The sequence below is a fragment of the Myotis brandtii genome, unplaced genomic scaffold (assembly GCF_000412655.1).
Source record: "Myotis brandtii unplaced genomic scaffold, ASM41265v1 scaffold494, whole genome shotgun sequence".
In the NCBI taxonomy this organism is placed as follows: Eukaryota; Metazoa; Chordata; class Mammalia; order Chiroptera; family Vespertilionidae; genus Myotis; species Myotis brandtii.
In genome coordinates, this window is record NW_005368860.1 from 1,842,276 (window position 1) to 1,860,658 (window position 18,383).

The 18,383-nt window shown below is 40.0% G+C and overlaps 1 protein-coding gene across 6 annotated transcripts in view; it reads right to left on the bottom strand.

Annotated features, from left to right (window-relative positions):
• The window catches only part of NSMCE2 (NSE2/MMS21 homolog, SMC5-SMC6 complex SUMO ligase), a 213,714-nt gene that overhangs the window by 135,798 nt on the left and 59,533 nt on the right, over nucleotides 1-18,383 (bottom strand). For all 6 annotated transcript variants that reach the window (XM_005876653.2, XM_005876652.2, XM_005876656.2 and 3 more), the window contains one exon: nucleotides 4,822-4,975. In XM_005876653.2, the coding sequence (XP_005876715.1) occupies nucleotides 4,822-4,975 (154 nt within the window). The remainder of the gene's footprint in view (nucleotides 1-4,821; nucleotides 4,976-18,383) is intronic.

The following is an 18,383-nucleotide window of genomic DNA, read 5'->3' on the forward strand; positions in this document are numbered from 1 at the left end:
AAATGTTATTGTCACTGAAATTGATTTCTAAGATTCACTCATGGATTCAAATATCTCCATATCTTATTTTCTGCATTTCTCACATATGACCTAAACATGTATATGGTTAAATCTATGAACATCTTCAAAATAGCATATTTGCATTAAAAAAAGCATGTTCTTCTTTACTCTTAACCTTTAAAAGTAGCAACAAAATGACATTTTATATAAGGTTATTTTAATACTAAAGATCTCAAATTCACAGTCAATTCTATTTTTGACCACAAAGTGAAGCCCTTATATTTTGAAGATTTCTAAGTACCAATTCTTGTCTGATGCTCTTAACTTCTGCCTTGCTGACCTGTACTAAAACTTCTTATGCCTGCTAATCATATAACAGGGAAATGAATAAAGGATGCCAGAAAGATTGCTTAATGGCTTGAGAAATCTATACAGAGGTGTAGGCACATTCTAATTAAGTTCTCCTGATGCTAAAATTGCAGAAAATCACAGGTTGCAACAGTAGAGACAGTGTAAGTGAAAAAGGCAAGGAAGAGAGAGCATTACCTGAACATATTGTTTAGATAAATTAAAATAATTTCATCCAAAAAAAGTCTGACTACATCTTAAAGCCTTAAACCAAATCATACTGTTTATTTCACAACTTGGGTTAGTAAGAACATGATTATCATTTAGGAAAATGGAATTCTTCTCTGCGAAATTGTTCCCTAACTCAGTTATCATCACCACCACCATCATAGTCATCTTGTCTAGAAGTATACACATTATCTTCAGACAATCTTGCTCTGTATGACTCAAAGAATTAGAACTCAGAAAAATGGGTGACATCGGTAGAAAGACCAAGCTATACATTAAGTGACTCAAACCAAGGACTTCTGGCTGTTAAGCTCATATTCTTCCCACTACACCATTCTAGCTCTTTCTCAATAATAACTTAAATCTAAAGTAAGCCTTTAAGAGGCTGCCAAGATCCACTATCTCATTAGATCTCAGTAATAATCCTGAGAAGTAAATAGGGCAGACATAATCTCTCTAATATACAGGACACTTGGTACCCAGAGATAAAATGATTTGTCCAAAGAGATTGGATCTAATGCCTGGTAATACCCATAAGACATAAGTAACTACTAAAAAAATACCGTGTGCTACTGAAGGATGTTACCTTTAGAGTAATCATATCTTCAAAGGAGTAGAGTGTATCTGTTATGCTTGCATTCTAGGGATGGTAAATACTAGGTATCTGTACTGCCTCTTTCCCACCATAATCCTTCACACACACTTTCCTGCTGGGTCTGAACCCAGCCCCAGAATCTTCTTGAAAATACAGCTCCAGGCAGCCCCTATGAACTGACTGGCAAGACAAGCCACCCAGGTAAAACCTGCATTCCTTACCCTGACTCTCTTCATTTAGGTCCCACATTGTATTACATTTGTTTTTGACATCCTTTCTTTGCTTTTCATTTGATAACTGCCATTCAAGCTTCTCACATTATTTCACGTGTGTATATACTGTCTTCTCCCAGTACCAGGACTCTGCCTTTTATTTATCTCAGAACATCAACTCAAAGTGTTCTGAGTGATGGAGACAAATGTATGGTATTTATGGAAAAAACTCAGGTTTAAAAAAACACACCTGGAACAAAAAGTTGCCGTTGTTTCTGATTATGGTTTAGACCAGCGGTAAGTAAACTTTTCTGAAAAGGGCCATATAATAAATATGAGCTTTGTGGGTCAGATGGTCTCTGACACACCACACAGCTCTGCACTGCAGTGTAAGGCACCGCAGACGATCTGTAAATAAATGTATCTATATTCCAATAAACTTCACTTGTGGACACTAGAGTCTGAATGTCCATACCATTTTCACATATCACAAAAAAAGGATTCTTCTCTTGATCCCCACCTCCCACCCCCAATTAAAAATTAAAAAGCCATTCTTAGCTTGCAGGCCACAGAAAAGCAGGAGGCAGGCTGGGTTTGGCCCACAGGCTGCAGTTCATGGACCCTTGGCCTGGCTCTGAGATTTTCAAAGTGAGAATTTCTGGTGGTCTACAAGATCCAGTCAACAAGTCCAACTCCCTGTGTGTGATTGTGAGGCCGGATTTTCTTCGTGTTATCAATGACAAGAGACTGAACACAGACTCAAGTACAAGGGTCCAGCTGCCTTCTATTAAGGCAGAAATTGAAGAGATTTGCCAAAATGTAAAACAACGTCTCTCTTCTCACTAATTCTTTATGGTATTATTATATGCATTATTCTATTTCAGATACTCATAAAGCTGTTTATGTTAACATGTAATGGGTTTATTATTGATTTTTAAATGGATTATTATATTTTAAATTCCTCAGTTTTGATTTCTAACATGATGAATATCAGTAGCTATAACCCATGTGAACCAAAGCTCTCTGGGGCCCTCAGTAATTTTAAGAATGCAAAGGGATCTTGAGAGCAGACAGTTTGAGAACTAACTGCTGACTACAGCTGGTTGACTCATTCCTGCGGCACTTCCACCCACCAGACAGACCACCTGATTTCAGTCTCCATCCTGACTTCTCCCCACCTAAGAGCTTCCTGGCATTTCTCTGATTAGATCCTGATTTGGTAAAATGTAATCCCATGCAATTTATGTTCTTGGATAATGAACTGGTGAAGACAAGGTGGCCATCTTCATGAAAGGACCTTCAGAAACATGCAGCCCACAAACACACATCAGCCTTTACTTCGCCAAAACAGGCAACGTGATGCAACGATTTCTCCTTAGCTTGTATTTTCAAATCTTAAAAAAAAGGTATTGGGATTCCTTGCCTCCATGAGAACATAGCTCAAAACAAACAGATTTCACTGGCTCCTTTATAAATCAGAGACCCTTTGACTTGGCCCCGCAAAAACTGTGGGAGCCCTCAGGGCAGCCTGAAATCTAAAGAAAGAAAATTCATCAGACCTGATGCCAGTTTATTGGCAGTGCCAATGATAATGCACTGTCAACTGTATTTGCAACATCTTTAAGAGAGGATTAACATTTGGTTGGTTCTGTTGAGATTTAAATTTTTTTTAAGAATATTTTAGGAAATAAGAGGAAAAGTGGTCTTATTTCCAGTGTTACCATATAAGGAAACCTTATATAGGGAAGCATTTCTTTCCATATAAATTAACTTTGTCATAAGGTTGACCTATCCAAATGATGTGTACTGCTGGCCTTGGGAATCCTGTCTGCCCCCCAACCCCCAACCCTAATTTTAGAGAGATTTAAACAATAACTATGATTTCCAACATTAATCATTTTGTTGAATTATACATTAACTAGAAAGTGTTTCGCCACAAGTATATGACTCTAAAAATCTCTTATGGAATAATAACTTTGTAAATACCGAAAAAGAAATTTGTATTTTAGGATATTTATCTTCAACCTGCATTATAAAATACTCAAAAAAAAATAAAATAAAATAAAAGGAATTATAATCAGATACTAAATCTGCCATAATTTGTGATTTTGGCTCCAACTAGTAAAATAAAACACTTTTGGCTATTTTGAACAACACCAAAACTGAAATTCACTACCATCTTTAAGATCAGAAAGCCACTAGCAAATTATTACCTGTTTAGGGGATTACTACTCATTTGGGCAACAGTGCAAATTATATTAGAAAGATTTTGGTAGTTGTGATGCTCAATGAAGAACAGAAAATAGCCTTAACATGTGGGGAAATGCTTACTGTTTAAATCTACAGTAAAAGCAAAAGTCTCACCATGATTGCAAAACATTTCAAATTGTGAAACTTAATCTGTAAAATAGACAAAAGTAAGCCAGCTTCCTCAGTTAGTTTTGAGATCTCAGCATCAACTTAAAGAAAATGCTTATATTTAAAAGAAAGCCTATTTCAAAACACGAATCCCTATACTTAGTACAAAATAAAGTCATAAATTGGTATGTCGTATCATACAACATTCCTCTTGTTCCATGTGTATGCAAATGAAGGCGATGTGAAACTTAAGTTTTTAAAAAAGTGACTTACTCCACTCTTCAATTCTTTAAGCAATAAAAGTGCCTCAAGCCAAAAAGAAAAAAAGACAACTGATGCCAAGGTAAAAACAATCAAATTACATAAAATCGGTATGTGAATTTCATGGAAAAAAGAAAACAAGGATATGTGTACTTCACTGAGTAGAAAAGATGTATTGCTTCTGGCAAATACTGTCTACAAAACGTTTTTTTATATGATAAATCATTTTCCCCATTCTCATCTTAAAATAAAAATTGTGTTAATTAAAAAACCTGAGTACAATAAAGTTGATTAGGAAGGCAATAAATTTCAAAATCACATGGAATTTATACTATCACAAAGATAGAAGGGATCAAAAGAATTTTGGTCCATATTTGAGAAGAAAAAATATAGTCTGAATAAACATTGTTTCTACTATTCCAAAGCAACAAAACTAGAATCAAGTATAGTTATTTTAAAGCTTGGCACAGCAGTTTAAAATTTGAAAAACACCCTTGTTATTTTAATAAAATAATTTTCAGTTTTATTTTTCCTCCCATTCCCCTCCCCAACACGGGGACAACACAGTGTAAATTTCTGTAGCTGGTAGGGAATTTTCTTAGCACTTTGTGGAAACTGTTGGCTTTCAGAAACAGACAGGCTGATTTGAACCAAAAGTTAAGACAAAACACAGAATTGCAACAATAATAAAAAGCCATTTAGGAAGAGGATCAAGCCAAGCAGATAAGCAAACTTCATAAAATCAGCTTTCTGGGACTGTCCATCAAGTCAGTTCCCTAATTTCAAAAAGCCAAAGCAAAGCAAAGCATGCTGACTTACATTGCTTCTTCAGTTCTCTCAGCTGTTGTTTAAACTGCACAAATTTTTCATTGTTTTGAAAGTCTGCATCAGAATTCTTATTCTGTAAAGCCAAAAATTTCTTCTCCACTAATAACTTTAGATCTGGTATATTCTCTGGACGTTCTTCTTTTACCTGACAATGACAATAACATTATCTTAGTTAAATGTTATCAATAACACAGTTTTGTAACATTATTTTTACTTCATCTCATTCAAATGAAAATACAATGAGGTAGAGAACAGAATCCTCTCACTAGAGAACCAAAGTGATTGGGACTTGTTCCAGGACAGATTGCTGGGAAAAATGGAGGGAATCATTCATCCCATCTACTCATCGCTTTCTTCTTCTTTTTTTTTTTTGCTAAATTTATTGGGGTGACATTAGTTAATGTTAATTAGTTAAAAAGATTATATATGTTTCAAGTGTACAATCCTGTAATATATCACCCAAAGTTCAATCTCCTTCCATCACCCCCTTTACCCTTTCAACCTCCCGCCAGATAAGCACTTTACTGTTATCAGTGTCAATGAGTTTTTATTTGTTTTATTTGTTCATTTGTTGATTTCTGTTTTGTTTTTGTTTTTTGTTAATCCTCACCAAAGGATATTTCCATTGGATTTTAGAGAGAGTGAAAGGGAGGGGGAGAGAGAGAAACATTGATGTGAGAGAGACACATTGATTGGTTGCCTCCCACAGGAGCCTGAACCAGGGCTGGGGATCAAGCCTGCACCCGAGGTACGTGCCCTTAACCACAATTGAACGTGGCACCCTTCAGGCCACAGGATGACACTCTATCCACTGAGCCAAACCAGCTAGGACTGTTGCTTTCTGTTATATATCTCACATAAGTGAAGTCATGTGGTTCTTGTCCTCTACTGACTTATTTTGCTTAGCATGATACCCTCAAGATACATCCATGTTGTCGCAAATGGCAATATTTCATCTTTTCTTACGGCTGAGTAGTATTCCACTGTGCCCTAACTTGCCTTCTCCCCACAACTACTGGAGAAAAATGGCACACACCCCAACGCTGTGAGCTCCACTGCACCAGAACCTGAGCACCACTTCTTCCTTTAACCCAGGACTGCTCGGTGCCCTCCCCTGCTTCACCTGCAGCCACTCCACCCTCCATTCTCATCACTCCTCCTTTCTGGCCCTCTGCATCAGCAGGTGAGAATGGCTGCGACCTCACAAAAGAAGTTGAGACTTTAACCTTGAACTTCACCATCTGCTGCCACAACAAGGAATAAATGCCTCCTATTCTGTTCAAAGCTAAATTCTCAATCTATGTTCTTGGTTTTCCTCCCAATATTTTATTATAAAAATTTCAAATGTGAAAACTTGAAAGAATTAATTGTATTTTACCATTCATCTAATTCCTGGATGACACAATTAATGTTTTGCTATGAGTGCTTTATCACACATCTATTCATCTGTGTCCCTCTATCTATCCTCAACCTTGTTCTCAAGTTCATTCTGAATTCCATCTTCTTTATCTCCTTCAGAGTAAACTTTCCCCTGTAAGCGCTTTCCCCAAAGCCTTTAAATTGGTTCTTTACACCCATATTTAAAAACAAACAACCTCTTTAATCCCTGCCCACTCCCCTGCTATTTTCTCTCCAAGTCCAGATCCTTGAAAAAAAATCATCTGTACCCACTGTTTCTGCTTCCTCATCCTCACACATGACCCACCCCCATCGCTGCTGGCCCCCACTTCTCTGCAGTGGCTCTTCTTCAGGCCTTCATAATGGGTCCCTTAAATCACTGGCCTTTTCCTGATGCTCCTGCCACCAAGCAAAATTCACCAAATTCTCCCATGTGCCCTGATACGCTCTGGACAGATTTCTTCCACAGCCCCAGTAATATTCAATTGCACTTATTTTTACATGTTTCTTTTCCCTAATAACATGTAAACTCTTTGGAAAATGTCTCATTTATCACTGTGTTGCCAGCACCTAGCACATAGTAGACAGTACTCAATACATATGTACTCAATATATTTTAAAGGAATTAATCTGATTCACTCCAAATAGATTTACCCATTAAAACCCACATTTTATCAACTGTTAATAATTATTAGTAGAGCATAAAACACACTTTCTGAGCTGGAAGATAACTTGGAGATCATCTAACCTTGATACCTACCTTCTCCAATTTCATAAGCAAATAATATGATATAGAAAGAAGTTAAATGATTTATCTACTATCATCCAGTTAGTTAGAAGCAATGCTAAGACTGTAAGATAGATACAAAAAATTATTGGTATTGATATAATCTTGCTTAATTGCTATGCATTTTAATTAGCTAAATCAAAAATGAAAATTAAGTATAAAATCAAAATGCCTAAATTTATATTTATAGTACAGAGTGAAGGAATTGATTGTGTTCTCATTGCATTGATGAAACTCTACCAGTGCTGGACCCACCAGCAAAGAGAGTTGTGGAAACATAGAGAGGCTTTAATGACAAGTCTTATACGTAATTTAAAAATTTAAATAAGCCCTAGCTGGTGTGGCACAGTGGATAGAGCATCAGCCTACAGACTGAAGGGTCCCAGGTTGGATTCCATTCAAGGGCACATGCTTGGGTTGTGGGCTCGATCCCCAGTAGGGGGTGTGCAAGAGGCAGCCGATCAATGATTCTCTCATCACTGACGTTTCTAAATACTCTTTTTTTATATATATATATTTTGTTGATTTTTTTTACAGAGAGGAAGGGAGAGGGATAGAGAGCCAGAAACATCGATGAAAGAGAAACATCGATCAGCTGCCTTCTGCACACCCCCTACTGGGGATGTGCCCGCAACCAAGGTACATGCCCTTGACCAGAATCGAACTCGGGACCCTTGAGTCCGCAGGCCGACGCTCTATCCACTGAGCCAAACCAGTCAGGGCTCATCACTGACGTTTCTATCTCCTTCTCCCTCTCCCTTCCTCTCTGAAATCAATAAAAATATATTTTTAAAAGTTTTTTTTAAATAAGTCCTGTAAGGCTAAAGAAACAATAAAGCTCAATTTGGAAAAGAGAAGGTAGAAAGGCAATTTATTAATGCTTTAAGTCTCAAGAATAAGAGCTATTACACATGGTGACTACTACCCTCTACCCCTACACCAAATAGAACAAGATGAAACAAGTTCAAGATTGCAGCATGAAGAGTTCAAAGTGGATATAGAAAATAAATTATGAGTTCTTAGAAAGGAATCATAGTCTCTTTTTCTGGATTTATAAAATATAACCGACTCACATCCACCTGAGATGTTAATGGTAATACTACAAGCAGGCATACAGATGAACCTTCTCCAGGTCTTTAATGAGTCAAATTATTATTTAATCTGGGGTGATCAGAAAAGATCTGATCTGAGCAGATGGTCAGTTAATGCAAATGTTCTTTTTCAACACAGTCTCTAACTCACTCAACATACTTAATTTTCCTAATTTAACTACAACCACAGCTGAAGAGATGGAGAGAAGGGGGAGGGAAGATAGAGGGAAAAGCATTTTGAGGTTGACAGCATGGCAATCTGAAATATGACTAGGAAAACCTGAATAAACCAAATTTAGTGATTCAGATAACTTTTCTTCCCCACAGCCAGAACCTCAAGAGAACTGCTGCACAGCACATAAATTCATAGCAGCAGATATCTTCTCTGGAAATCTGATGCTACAGTTGGCATAGCTACACACTGCAAAAAGAATTACTGCACTCTAGTTTTAAAAACGAGAGCCTGCAAAATATCAAATTCATTATCTATTTAAAACAATGCACTACATGGGGATCAACTATATTTTTAATGGTTTCTTGCTTTGTTTGTATCTTCAAGAGAAACAGATACATAATCCCAAGAGGGAAATAAAAAAGCCATTGGTTGGTAGCTGATCATAAGTGTTATGAAGTCTAAAAAAGGGAAGGATAGCCCTCATTTTCTAGGACAAATTTAAAGTACCTCCAAGAACTTTGGGAGGGGAAGAGAGGATCTATTAGGTCCCAGGCCAACCCCTCCCTAAGGACAAAGCCCTAGATACAGGACCTGACACCTCAGTGAATTAAAGCACTGGGTACACTAGTATGCTAAGGCTGTTAGTGAGCCACAGACTGGGTGGCTTTAACAGGAGTAATGATTTTCTCACAGATCTGGAGGCTAAATGTCTGAGACCAAGGTGATAGCAGGGTTGGTGTCTTCGGAGGCCTCTCCCTTTGGCTTGAAGACAGCCGTCTTCTTGTGTCATCACGTGGTCTTCCTTCTGTGTGTGACCGTGTTCAAATTCTCTCTTCTTATAAGGTCGCCGGTCATATTGGATTAGTGCTCATTCCGATGACTTTATTTAAACTTAATCACAATTTAAAGCCCTGTCTGAGGTACTGGGGATTAGGGCTTCAACATAAGAATTTTCAGGGAACACAAATCAGCACATACACTGGATTAATGAATTTTTTAAAAATATATTTTATTGATTTTTTACAGAGAGAACAGGAGAGGGACAGAGAGCCAGAAACATTGATGAGAGAGAAACATCAATTCAGCTGCCTCCTGCACACTCCCCACTGGGGATGTGCCCACAACCAAGGCACATGCCCCCGACCAGAATCGAACCTGGGACCCCCCAGTCCACAGGCCGACGCTCTATCCACTGAGCCAAACCAGTCAGGGCGGATTAATGAATTTTTAAAACAGAATTCTTTAAATAGTTTAGAAATGATTAATCTTTATACCACTATAATTTTTAAATGATAGAACTACTGAGAAGTAAACTTAGCAGGTATCATATAGACATAAGGAGAATTTCATACTGCCCTCGGGAGAGAAAAAGTCAAGTTTTAATGCATCACCCACTTACCCATCCAGTATTCAGTGAGTGCCCTCTATGTGCTAAGCAGTGTAGCTAAACAGGAGAGACCAGAAAAGTGGATGGGAGCAGATGGTAAACAACTCTGGGAGCCAGGCTATGCAAGTGAGCCCTGACCTGATATGCAGCAGAAAAGACACGAAAATATTTTAAGGATTAAAGCAATAATACCATGAGAACTTTAAAAAAAATTATTACTATGATTAAAGTATTATAAGATACCCTACAGATAGAGAGGGAGAATGAGGTTAATGCTGTATGTTAACTAATGGCAGAGGGGCTGGCAGGCTGGTCCAATTATAAATGCTATTTGAGAAGCAGAATGGCTGAGTCTTTTCGTGAGAGGAAGACCAGGACTGATGATGACTCTAAGACAGTCAATATTTAATATAGCCAACTAGCTACTAACATTTTCTTGGGAAAAAAGGGGGCAATCCTGAATGTCTGTTTAACATCTCAGTGGAGAGATTAGAAGGCGGTCAGAAAGACATTTAAAATGAGAACATGGGAAGATAAAGAAGAGATGTGAAAGCAAAGAAGAAAGCCAGGAGTGAGGAATGTCACAGAGAAAGAAAAGAGAAAACTTCCATAGAGTGATGCTTGTTCTTTGGAAAAATGATACAAGAGAGCTCAAGTAAGCTAAGGTCTAAAGACTTAAATACTAGGCACTCAGTACAGAGCACTGAAACTATTGATCTGTCTCAGCCTCACAGCCTGTGAAGCTGCGCTCAGGCAAGGCTTATTCCACTGGTGTCCAGTCCACAGTAGGTGCTCAAATGATGCTGATGAACAAGTGAATTACGGGGAGGCCAAATTATGCTGCACTGAGATGACAAAAGAGATTCAAGGAGTTCTGTGTGAACAAATGAATACATTTTGGTGACAAAGGAAGGAGAGAGTGCAGGAAGTAGATCATGGGCAAGAGAGAGCTAAAGGGACTAGTTTATTTGCATAGAGGGTGACAGTAGCTTGAAGTGAAGTTGACATGATGGAGGAGAAAGAACATAGATCTCGGGATCCGATAGGTCTCGGTCCGCCCTATGCATGAATCTTAGGACAGTCCTGCTAGCTTCTAGACCAGTGATGGCGAACCTTTTGAGCTCGGCATGTCAGCATTTTGAAAAACCCTAACTTAACTCTGGTGCCGTGTCACATATAGAAATTTTTTGATATTTGCAACCATAGTAAAACAAAGACTTATATTTTTAATATTTATTTTATATATTTAAATGCCATTTAACAAAGAAAAATCAACCAAAAAAAATGAGTTCGCGTGTCACCTCTGACACGCGTGTCATAGGTTAGCCATCACTGTTCTAGACCTTGGATTTCTCTCCTTTCTTAATTAGGCACCAGGGATACCCACTTAAATGCTGCAAAGACTCAATTAAATCATGTTTGTGTTTAACTTTGGCATACAGAAATGTTAAGAAGCTTCAACTCTTTTCCTTCCAACTTTAGCACAGAGCCTTAGCATGTCTGTGGACGCAGAAGAAGGAGCCAATGGGGAAACAAGTCCAAAACATTAAGAGAAAGCAAGTAACAGATTTCAGTTGAGAAAATCATTCAAGTACTAGGACAAAAACTAGAGAAGGAAGAAGGTGACCTGCTGGGGAAGCGCAATAGTCTCTACCTGGTGTCATAAGTGCCTCCAGGGCTGGGCAAGCAAGGATCTGAGAACCTGCCCCCAAAGTGTAGGACAACAGGAAGTGGTGAGGACTGTGTTGAGTAGCAGGCACCAGCCCCAGGTGAGAGGAGGCTGCCACACAGCTCTGGATGACTGCTGCCTCGTGAGAGAGCAAGCCCTGTTTTTAAAGAAAGGTTAGAAATCTAGATTGTTGTGAGACATTTTCTTGTTTTTAAAACAATATATAGTCCAAACAATACATCAGCCCACAGGCCATGAATGTGAAACCTCTGTTTAATGCAAACAACATGTTTTAGACATAAAAATAAAAGTACTCTTGAGATCCACATTATTTTGGGGGGGGGGGGGGGGTACTGCAATTCTCAGACTTCTTTCTACTTTAGGGATGAAATGTGGTCCTCTCAAGCAAGACAGAGAATAATGGGAAAAGAAGGGTGTGGGGGAGAGAAAGGAAAGTAAAGAATCCCATTTTGACATGTTATTCCAAAGTATTTATGACCAAAAACTTGGGCTCTAGACTTGCGATTAAAAATAAGACTCTGCTACTCACTGAATGACCTTAGAAAAGTTACTAAACGCATCTAATCTTGGTTCCCTCACTTGTAAATAGAAAATAATAACAGTGTTCACCTCACAGTGTGGCTGAGAGGAAGAGATGAATGAAGAAGCAGTAGGCACAGAGCTGACTGTCACAGAGAATATGCAATGAGTAGCGGCTATTGTTGTTCTCATTTTGTGTGTGTCTCCAGGGGCTGGATGTACAGGTTTGCAGCTCAGCAAACTGACATGGAAATACCCATGTGGAGGGAATCAGTTTGGATTTCAGTGGAAATCGTGGAAATAAATGGGATCACCAGGGGACTAAATACACAGAAACTAAAAAAGAACCAAGAATAGAACTCTGGAAAATGCCACACTTATGAAGCAGCTAGAAGAGTCTAAAAAGAAAAAGCACAAGAGTGAAAAAGACAACCAAAATAAAGTGTCCAAAAGTCTTGGAAAAATATCAGGATCTGTCAAATGCTGCGGAGAAATCAAGCTCATAAGGACTGAAAGTGTCCATTGGCCTCAGTGACGGGTCACTGGGGACTTTAGCGAGAGAGGTCTGCACAAGGTACTGACTCCGAAATATCCAGGTCTTTGTCTAAAAACTGTTTCAAAAAGATGGAGCAGTGACTGGAAAACACACACAGAATCCCAAAAGTTCCATGAATTCTCCAACTGCTCAGTTTCAGCTCAAAATCATTTGTAAATGCGCATTTAAATGGAACCCAATGCTCCTGTAACTGCAATATCAATGAGGTGACTGTCAAGAACTCAGCCTGGTTGTTTTTAGGGAAAAAAGATAATGGTAGAATAAAAGGCGGAACTCAGTCCTTACCCATAGTGAAACTACATATTATTTTCAACATGCTTTAACCTAACTTTTTAAATATTTATATGATAATATACTTTATTTCTTTTAAATAAGACTGTGTGTGTGTATGTATGTGTGTGTGTGTGTGTGTGTGTGTGTGTATATATATATATATATATACACATATATGCAATGACTCAAAGTGTGTCATTTTACTGCCAGAGGGCAAAGTCAAGGTCTCCTCCTCCAATTATCATTATTGCCTTATAGCTACCATCTCACTGGGAGGGAAGATCACAGAAGCTAAAGATATTAATGGGCTGACTCATTCACACACTTTTGAATCATGTGAGAATCTAGCACAAAATCAGTCATTCTTGTAACTGAACCGAGACTCAGATGAATTTACTCTCTCCAACAGAGTCACTGTTAGATGTCAGGCTCCCAAAATAACTCTTGAGATCCACAGTATTTGGGGGAGGGGGGGTACTGCAATTCTCAGGCTTCTTTCTGATTTATATTTTAGAAATCACACAGCTTTTAGAAGTTTATTATGGGTACATAAGAGTGATAAGCAATTTGCTTTGTGTTCTGCTCAGTACACTAAGTATTCCAAGTTCTGAGTCAGAGTCAGCTTGATCTAAGGCAATGGGGCCAGCTTTCATGCTGGGTATCCAGAAGAAATGGCCTAGCTGGTCCTAGAACATTCATTCAACAAATATTTACTGAGTCCCAGTTGGGTACCAGGCATATGCTAAGCACTGAGACATTTATGGAAGCCGGCCCAGGCTTCTGACACACCACCAACCCAACTGGTCATGCACAGGGTGAATTTATATAGGCCAACACCGTCTCCACCTTTATACAGCAAAAAGGCTTGGTAACGTTTTTATTGAAAGGCATGTCCAGGCTAAGAATCATTATGCTTTCCGTGGCTAGAACCTAATTGCATGTACATGGGGAGACACATCACATTTTCTACAGAGTATACTATACTGTCTTCGTTCTGTTTAAAAAAAATCACACACACTAATGATGACCAGCATGAATTACACCCTTCATCTCATGCCAGTTTCTGTTGCCCATTGCACAACCTGCACTGAACTCTTTGGACCCAATTCTTTATAGTTGAGTGAGTTTCCCTGTGCCATTATTTAGTTTGACTTCTGACAAAACACTTAAGAGAGAATACTTCCTTGTTGAGCATTACCACACATCCCATGGACTTCACAGTTTGCCAAGGTGCTGTAACACACCATTAGTGAGCAGTGGCCACCAGACATGGAAACATCTTTCCTCCTTCAAGCCTTTCAGCAAAATGTTGAAAATGAAAAAACTTACACAGTGTGAGAGAGTGCTACTGGTCTAGTCCTAATGGGCCAATCCTGTGGAACAGGCCGTTGTCTAACAGATGGCAGTTGAGTGAGGCAACCTGCCATCAATGTGCATCTGTTACTAAACATTCATGCTGTTGAAAATCACTCTAATTTCTCACGGCACCATCCCCACTATAAGACTAGGACAAACAGGAGCCATAGCAATCACCTATTTACACAGAATGCAGCATTAAGATTACCATATTGGAGGCCAGGAAGGGGGTGGGGGTGACAAACTGTTGATTTTGTTGTGTTTTGGCAGAATTTAAAGACATGTGCATTATTTATTTATTCATCCATTCAATAAATATTTACCAAATGCCTACCCCACGCAGGCACGGTGAAAGGCGTTGGAGATGCAATGCAAACAGACTAACCTGGCCCCTGTTGTTCTCATAGGGCTTGGGATCCAGTGGAGGAAACAAATATTATTCAAATAGTCAAACAAATATGCTACCACCAACTGAGGAAGGAAACCTATCAGGTGCTAGGAGAGAGCATGTCACAACGTAAACTGTGAGGACCTTTTTCATAGGCAACCTAAGCGCTGTACAATTTAAACACAGGCCATGCTGCGGGGAGGGTGGGACGAGGCTGCCTACTGTTGTTATTAACAACTACTGTGCACTTGCATAGCACCTTTCATCTGAGAGATTCAAAGCCTGACATACACAAGAACCATTATCCCAATTTTACAGATGTGAGGAATGGGCAGCTCACAGCAGTTAAGCGTCTTGCCCAAAGTCATACTGAGTCAGTGACAGATGGTTTCAACTCATTCAAACCCCCTTTCAACCTCATTTTGCTTTGCATGTGTTTCCAACAACTTTTATACCCCAACTTAATTTTATGAAAGCATACTTGATTTCAGGCATAGATTCTCAAACTTCAGGGGTCATTTTGTAACTGGACAATCAAAGGGTCTGGGCTGCCTGTCACTACTTGAGCCAATTAGGCAAGAGACAGGGTTGAATCATATATGAGCGTTTATTCCAATACTGCCGGCAGTATGGGAGAGTAGCAGGTCATCCACAAAAATTTGTTCTGGTGCCCCACCATAAGCCAGCTGCTTATATTGGGTAGAAGAACAAAGATTACATGGGAAATAGGCAAAAGGGTATGCCAAATGGGCAGTTCACAGGAAATGCAGGCTGGAGATTTTCAAAGGCCTGCAGGTATGCAAAGGCTGCGGTCTTCAAAGGGCTGGTGACATGCAAAAGGCTGGCAGCTCTGGTTTCGGCAACAAGATTGTTAATCTTCCATGAAAATAGGCAGCTCCCAGATGGAGAGAATGTGCCGCATTTCCAGCTGAGCTCCCCGGTCCCACGTGCAACTCCCAGCCAGGTTAGAATGTGCTTTCTTTAATCAGAACAAGACAACCATGGTTAACAGAGCATTACTAATATTTCTTACAATTATAGCTGGTCCCCAATATTCTATTTCTGCCCCTATCAATATGTTAGTTCTTAGATGAAAAGACACTTATTCTGAATTTGAAATTGCCTTTCCTGTCCACAATACCTCTGTCATTCACAGAATTACTAAATGCCTTACTTATCATCACAGAATTTCACTTAAGATTTTGCAGTGAAGAAAGTACAGCAATGGGTTGATGCTAGTGGGATTTACTGGTCTTACCAAGTACCCCATTATCCGGAAAGAGGATCTGTCAGAATGCTGTCACCTACTGAAGATTCAGTTCCAGTGCTACCTGAGCAACACCACCCCCTGAGGTTAGAGTCATGGCCCACAGGATGCTTGTAACATGTGAATAATTCATGGCATTGTTTCTCCCACAGCCAGAACACATGGGCCGAGGAGCCAGGGGACAAAGATAGTTAGTTACACATCTCCTCCCCCTCATCACACCTAATGACCAACTTGCATTTGTCCCCATGGCTGTAACTCTAGTTCTGCTGGTTTAACAGTCTCAGCACCCAAGAAAAGAATGGTTTCACTAAGGGACTCAACAATGCCTCCACTGAGTTGAAAGCTTAAACTGCAACCTAGTGATTTTGAGCTCTTCATGACACTCAACAGACAGACAAAAAGTGAGGTTACAGAACTGGTTGGGACATGAATCTTCATTATCAAGGGTAAATAGGGTTGCTGCTACAGAGTGAGAAAAGGGAGGTGTGTGTCTGGAACCAGGAATCCTCCAGGTTTTTGCCATGTCTACTGGTAAATGATAATGGAAGTCAGAAACAACTCCACACAGACAGAATATCAAGAACATAGATACCTCAGCAATGAAAGCCCAGGTGTTACAGTCAGATAAAAACCTCCACCAGCTCAGAGTTGGCTGAGAGCAGAGAGAACATGAAACGGGTAGTAGAGAGAGGGAATTTAAAATACCAACTGAGTTCAGGACCAACAGCAAAAGTTAAGACTAAAGTATCCACTCTTATTTCTTCCGTGGTTTGGCATGTACGTCTTTATGTTTTTAACTGATTCCTCCCTTTCCCTTTCTTCTAATTCTATATAATAAAAGCCTAATATGGGAATTGTCCCCTCAGGCAGTCGTTTGACCAGGAGTTCGACCACTCACTATGATATGTGCTGACCACCAGGGGGCAGCGCACAACATGGAGGCATCGGCGACACAGTGGTGGCAGCAGGTGGCAGTGGAGGCACTGCTGGCCCCAATGGTCCCCAACAAGAGCGGGACCATGGCAGGATGGTGGAGCAGGTGACAGGGTGGCGCCAGGCCAAGGTGGGTGCGAGCAGGGGGGTGATCAGCAGCGGCAGTGACCAGCGGCGGCGGCAGCAGGGGCAGCGAGGGAGCGGGGCCACTGCCTGGCTCCCAGGCGCTAAGCAAGCGGGGAGGGGGGTCCTGTCCCAATCAATCGCCCCACAGGCAGGATGGTGGAGCAGGTGAGGGGTCAGCACCAGGCCAAGGTGGGTGCCAGGCAGGGCTGTGGGGCTGTGAGGCTGGGGGTGCAAGCTGGGGCCCGATCCCTGCAGGCCACCCCAAGAGACCCCACCCATGCACCAATTTGTGCACCAGGCCGCTAGTATTTTATAAAAAGTGAGTTGGTGGCTCATTAGTTATAGGGTGCCATTATGAAACAATAATGAAAGTCATAAGCATGGCCCCAATATTCAAGACTTGGAAACGGTAACTGATAAGATGTTGTTTCTTTCCTCCTTTTGTGGAAAGAGAGAGAGCATGTTTTTCACTGTTATGAGAGACAGCAATGTTAGCAGGAAGCATTTTGTAGTTGTCACTGTTTGCAAATTTAAGTCTGGAAGAAGAGTGGATGCAACAGAGGTTGAGCAGCCAAGCTTGTTCATTGGTCCAGAATCTTTGGAACATCTTTCCAATGTTTGGGGAATTTCCCACCTTAGGAATGATCCCTTACTGGGATAGGAATCAGCAATTCGTTTTCTCAGCCTCCTTTGCAGCAAGAACACAGACACGTCACCTTGGTCCTTTGCCTGTGGCCCATTGTCTGTGGGACTGCAGTATAGAAGGTGCCAGTACAGCCCCTGAGACCAGATTACCAAGGGATTTAACCGTTAAGTCCCAATTCTACCTCATACTAGCTGTGTAATCTTGGACAAGTTACTTAGCCTCTCAGACATTTGATTTCTTCATCTATAACTCTGCCCAAATCATAGGGTTGTATAAAGAATTTAGGAATTTGAAATCTAAATGCAGTAGCTACTAGCCACATATGGTTATTTAAATCTAATTTAACACATTGCGCACCAGTAGTTTTATTGCTAGCTTTACCCAGTGGCCAGATAAGTTTCTACTGAATGAGTACAAAAAACGTTTTACAAAGTATCATACTTTAAAAAGATATTAACTTGTAAGAACATGTAATAAAAAACTTCAAAATGCAATGGGTATTTAATTTTAAGACGTGCCTCTAACATTTATGTAAAACACTCTGTAATATGAAAACATGAGAATGCTCGTGATCCACCCACAATCTGTTAAAATGAAATAAAATTAATAATTTCATGCCTCAGTCACACTGCCACATTTCAAGTGCTCACATGCCACCTGCACCCAGTGGCTACCTTTTTACAATGCAGACAGAGAACACTGCCTTTACTGTAGAAAGTGCTACAGGAAAGTACTGACTCACAGAACACTTCCTGGCACCCAGTAAGCACTCAGATGGTAAATGCTGCTATTATTAGTAGTAGTGGTGTTTTCATTATCATTATCCTATCTAATAATAGACAAACATGGTAATTGACCATACCTTCGCTACACCTCCCATTGGCTAATCAGCGTGATATGCAAATTAACCGCCAACAAAGATGGTAGCTAATTTGCATACTGCAGGCAGGGCGGACAG